The sequence below is a fragment of the Haliotis rubra genome, unplaced genomic scaffold (genome assembly GCF_003918875.1).
Source record: "Haliotis rubra isolate DU_JTF1 unplaced genomic scaffold, ASM391887v1 Scf248, whole genome shotgun sequence".
Taxonomy (NCBI): domain Eukaryota; kingdom Metazoa; phylum Mollusca; class Gastropoda; order Lepetellida; family Haliotidae; genus Haliotis; species Haliotis rubra.
Window position 1 is genome coordinate 33,581 of NW_025766536.1, and position 5,186 is coordinate 38,766.

At 38.6% G+C, this 5,186-nt stretch overlaps 1 protein-coding gene across 2 annotated transcripts; it reads left to right on the plus strand.

Annotated features, from left to right (window-relative positions):
- LOC124279181 (fibrinogen-like protein A) lies at positions 1-4,003 on the plus strand. Of its 2 annotated transcripts, XM_046714980.1 has the most exons (6): positions 12-263; positions 1,042-1,166; positions 1,276-1,372; positions 2,019-2,183; positions 2,550-2,658; positions 3,953-4,003. In XM_046714980.1, exons 1-6 carry the CDS (start codon positions 95-97, stop codon positions 3,957-3,959), a joined length of 672 nt encoding a protein of 223 aa, XP_046570936.1. In that variant the 5' UTR covers positions 12-94; the 3' UTR covers positions 3,960-4,003. The 2 variants fall into 2 exon arrangements, with proteins under 2 accessions (XP_046570935.1, XP_046570936.1); XM_046714979.1 differs by lacking the exon at positions 3,953-4,003 and having other exon boundaries at positions 1-263; positions 2,550-2,879.
- Positions 4,004-5,186: the final 1,183 nt, after the last annotated feature.

Below are 5,186 nucleotides of genomic sequence, written 5' to 3' on the forward strand. Positions count from 1 at the left end.
AAGCTTGCCTATAAATATATAGTACTCCACACTCAAGCACACATTTACTTGGATGACATAGAGGCCGTGCACAAGAAGAGACTGTATACACACTATGGTGTTCCGACTGTGTCTGTGTGTAGTGTTGCTGGTGGCGTGTGGATATGCTAACATATCCGGCGACTACTGTCAGGTTCTGGACAACTACGACACTTTCAAGACATCCATGGATAACTTCCTGGCTTCCAGGGATGAAACTTGTGGGAACACGGACATGCGCAGTGGTGAGTACCGAGGAGGATAGGAAGTTAAGGCACTGTTGACTTTGAAGCCTTGCCGATACTCAGGCCTGTCTACCACGTGTTTTTCTGATCCAGATACACTCACCTCCAACATGTCATAATCTTTGTGTACTGCACAGTAAACCATAGAAAAACGTACCATTCCACGCTCTTTCGTATTTCTAAAACATAAAATACATGTTGCATTTGTGTTTTCTATGTATTTACGCACATGCTCTTTGAGTACAATTTTAAGGAGCCTCATATTCCTCTTGATGTGTTTCTTGATGAGCGTTACAACGTTCAATGTAAAACGCCATTCAGCTTTCTCGTATTCCAAACCTTAACATCCACTTCTCACGTCGATATCTATATGGTTTCTATGTTTTTAATGTAGCATCAACAACAGTTACTCATTTTGTAGCCCACGTTTGAACAAATCATTACTTAAAAATCCCTACCAATACCAAACCATTTGGGTAGGAGGTATTTTTTCTTGGAATATTAGATCCTGTTTCCGCCCAAACTGTCGTTTCAATCAAACGTGTATTTCACGCTTGTGATGCTAATTCGAGTAGGTTAGAAATATTGTTAAAATAATGAATACTTGAGGATACTGCGCCGATGATAATATTCAGTCAAGATACAACTTAAGAAAGATTGATTCCCTATTCAACGTAGTTGACATATGTTGATACTAATAGAGACATTAAATAAATCATACATTAACTACATTATCATTTTTTCCGAAATAATCCCGGATACACTTTATATTGAACAGATTGTAGGAGCATCCTGGATGAGTTTCCCGAAGCTGAGGACGGAGTTTACCGAATCAAACCGAACGATGGGAAGGGTTCATTTCTGGCCTACTGTGACATGACTCAACATGGCGGAGGATGGCTGGTAAGTTTCAGAAATATCTGTTGCAGGATAATTCTTCTTTCAATGTATAATGTTAATGTGTCATACATCTCAATATCAGCACTATGTGACATTGAATTTCAATGTTCAGGTGTTTCAAAGGCGACTGGACGGGTCAGAAGATTTCTATCGAACTTGGTTTGAATACATGGACGGATTTGGAAACCTCACCCGAGAATTCTGGCTTGGTGCGTATAAACATCAATTCTTCCTCAAAATCATCAATATTTGTTTATGCATGACATCTTACTCATTCCATCGTTTAAATGTCGAGTATATGACAACAAATGGAAAGGCGTGCGTCTATCATTAGTCTGTGTTAGTGATATCTTGGCATCTCATATTTTGTGTATCACAATTGGTATGTATGTGTCTGCAACTGATATGGAAAGAAACTATAGATATGGATGTATAAAAGAAATAAGTATCCAGTATGTGAGGGGGAAGAGATAGTCAAGTGATTGCGGAAAACAGACTTCGAAAAAGAAAGTTGCTGTAATAGATATAAAAGAAAGGAAACCATTCACGCAATAAGTATGCATGCACGCCTGTGTTGGTGTGTGTGTAGGGGTGTGAAAAGCCAGACCGTTTTTGTCGTCACGTTGTACACTTGGACTAGATTCCCCACATGGAACAATTGATAAAACGTAGCATGACCATTCTGGTGTTGCTGTAATACTGCTATACACAGTGTGTTTTGCTGTACTCGTTCACTTGCCTCATTGACACGAGCATGTCACTTTCTTAGCAATGATGGTTGAGTTTTGATATCATACAATGTGTGATTGGTGTCCCAAAGACTTCGGGATAATGTACGCAGTGGTCATATTTCAGGAAATGAGAAGATACATAGACTGACGAAACAGAAAACCTATGAACTGAGGATCGACCTGGTGAACAAATCAGGAGGCCAATTCTATGCCGAGTACAACAGTTTCCATCTGGGCAGCATGTCAGAGTTCTACACTCTGTTCATAGGGAACTACTCAGGAACAGCTGGTGAGTATGTTGGAAATATTAATTTGTGTTTGTGAACTTTATATAATCTTTCTATGCTCATTTAAGCATTGTTCCATTCAACTTCATGATCAGAATACTTCGACTGAAGGTATGTGATTCAAGGAAAGAAGGTATGTGATTCAAGGAGAGAAGAGAACATATGATCATATCGGTCAATTTCGGCAGAAATCCGTTTGTACACAGCACTCATTGGCATACTCTTCACCATTTGGCTCTTCACCATTTGGCTCTGACTCTTATGCAAGCACAAAGTGTTTTCAAACACTCAACCAGGACCAAACACTATGTTACAGTTCACAATGGAGTCTTAAAGTGTGTAATATGCTTGTGTCTGTGTATTTTAAGGAGATAAGATGCTGTATCACAACAACTACAGATTCAGTGCAAAGAATCTGGATCTGGACACATACTCCCTGAACTGTGCTGTGGAGCGTAAAGGGGCGTGGTGGTTCAAATCATGCTCAACCTCACACCTGAACAAACTGTACAGTATGGGACTTCGATGGGATGGTTTGTCAGGCCTAACATCTTCCTCCATGAAGATCCGACCTCTCAACTAAATGACTGCATGTTGCGTGTCGGTCTCACCGAATATCATATTTTCAAAGAACGTGAATGTTTCATGTAGTTTTCAAGAAACTATAAAAAATAATTAATAAAATTCTTCATGCCATACTATCTGTGTTCTTTAAAAGCGCGTGGTGGTTATTATCCTGCTACAACTCAGACCTAAATAAATGTACAGAAAGAGACCTTAGTAGGCTGGTTTGTTAGGCTTTGCATGTTCCTACATGAAGATCAGACCACCCATCTAAAACATGAATTCTTGTGTTACATGTTTGGTCACCATCGCAGCAATAAAGACATTTTTAGTTCCAATGAGGAGCATGAATATGATTTGTAATTTATCAGCAAACCATAAAGAACGTTTGTTTCATACCATACTGCATCTTTTACGTGTTATTCTTCGTAAATTGAAACAATGTGAAGAACGGGTCAAATGTTACAACTGGTCCTTGAGAAACATGGTTGAGAGGGTTCTGGCAATATATTAGGTATAATGCTATCGTTTCCTACTGTAGTCATATCTTCACTGCTAGAAATCTAACATCTCTTCCAGCTGATGATTTCTGTTCTTATGTTCAGATAAACAGATGTAGACAGACATATATACACTCACAGAGAAACAGGGAACTTAAATCTGTATATTTGGGAAAAGAACATTTCATATACTGTTCACATTGACCGATTAAAGATTCAATTCCAGTTTTTAAGGGGACGCACAGCATTCTCTGAAAGTGCATCAAGAGAAATGTTTCGTCTAACATCTTTCTCCATAAAGATCCAACCCGTGAAGGTCCGGGTTAGAATATTGATCTTCAGTAACCCATGCTTGTCGTAAGAGGCAACTACCAGGATCGGGTGTTCAGGCTCGCTGACTTGGTTGACACATATCTTCGGTTCCCAATTGCGCAGATCGATGCTCATACTGTTGATCCCTGGATTGTCTGGTCCAGACTCGATTATTTACAGACCGCCGCCATACAACGGGAATATTGCGTAAAACTAAACTTCACTCACCCATGAAGATCCGACCTCTCAACTAAATGACTGCATGTTGCGTGTCTCACCGAATATCACTATCTCAGCAATAGTATATTTTCAAAGAACATGTATGTTTTATGTAGTTTTAAAGAAACTATAAAAAATGAAATAAAAATGTATCTGCGTGGTGTGTGGTGGGTCAGATCCTGATACAACTCAGACCTGAATAAACTGTAAAGTAAGAGACCTAAATGGGCTGGTTTGTCAGGCTTTACCTATTCCTGGATGAAGATTAGACCACTCATCTAAATAATGATTCCTGGTGGCATGTTACATGTATGGTCTCCATCGCAGCGCAGCAAAACACACAGTTTTAGTTTCAAGAAGAACGTGGATATTTTTTGTAATTTATTATCAAACCGTAAAGAACATTTGTTTCATATCTTCCTCCATGTTTTACGTGTTCGTCATCTCATCTTAACAACACATTCATAAAGTGAAACCATGTTATGTCAAATATTCACTCTTCAATGCATTGTTAGTAGTGTTAAGGACAGGTCAAATGTTACAACTGGTCTCCTATATAATTGAAAAAGGAAAACGCGTTTATGTTTCAGAAACATGGCTGTGTGTGTGTTTGTGTGTGTTCTTGAGTTGTAATTACATAGATTTCTATCATTAAAAGAAAACAATATTTGTTTTTTCTGTAGTCACATCTTCACAGATAGAAATCCAACATCTCTACCAACTGATGATTTTTGATCTTATGTTCATAAGACATGTCCATCTTCAGGCAGCCATAAGATACACATCTTGACAAAATATTTTCTTTGAACAACGTCAGCTCAAAATACATCCACATGACTGAACCTGAATAGACCTTGATACGCCACCAGTTGTACTTATAGATTTATAAATAGTGAGTGAGTGAGTTAAGATTTATAGTCACTTTGGCAATATTTCGGCCATAACGTGACTACAATACGTCATATTTAAATGATTTATAATGTTATATCTTAAACGCTGTCTGCAAAGGACAGTTAAAGAACTAGAATATCACAGATAAATATTGAAACCTAGCATGTGACTAAAAAGTATACACTATTTAGGACATTACAGCATGGGAATGGGTTGTAGATCGCCAGGAACTGAAGGTAGATCACCATGCTAGGGACCATGGGGACTTACAGTGCCTTTGCTACCTGCATGGCCCCTAGCTGGATTTACACCATCCCCCCAGCCGCTGGCGATGTAAGGGAAATTTAGCCATAATAACAAACATTCTACGTTTAAAAGGATGGTTGAGCTAAATTCTCAGGGAGACAATACTTTTTAGATACTTTAACCGGCTTTGAGCATCATCCTTCCCTATTGGCTACAAATAGTTTTAAAAAATGCACGTGTATAAAGAGTTGTACAGCCCAGCTTGGTGTATTG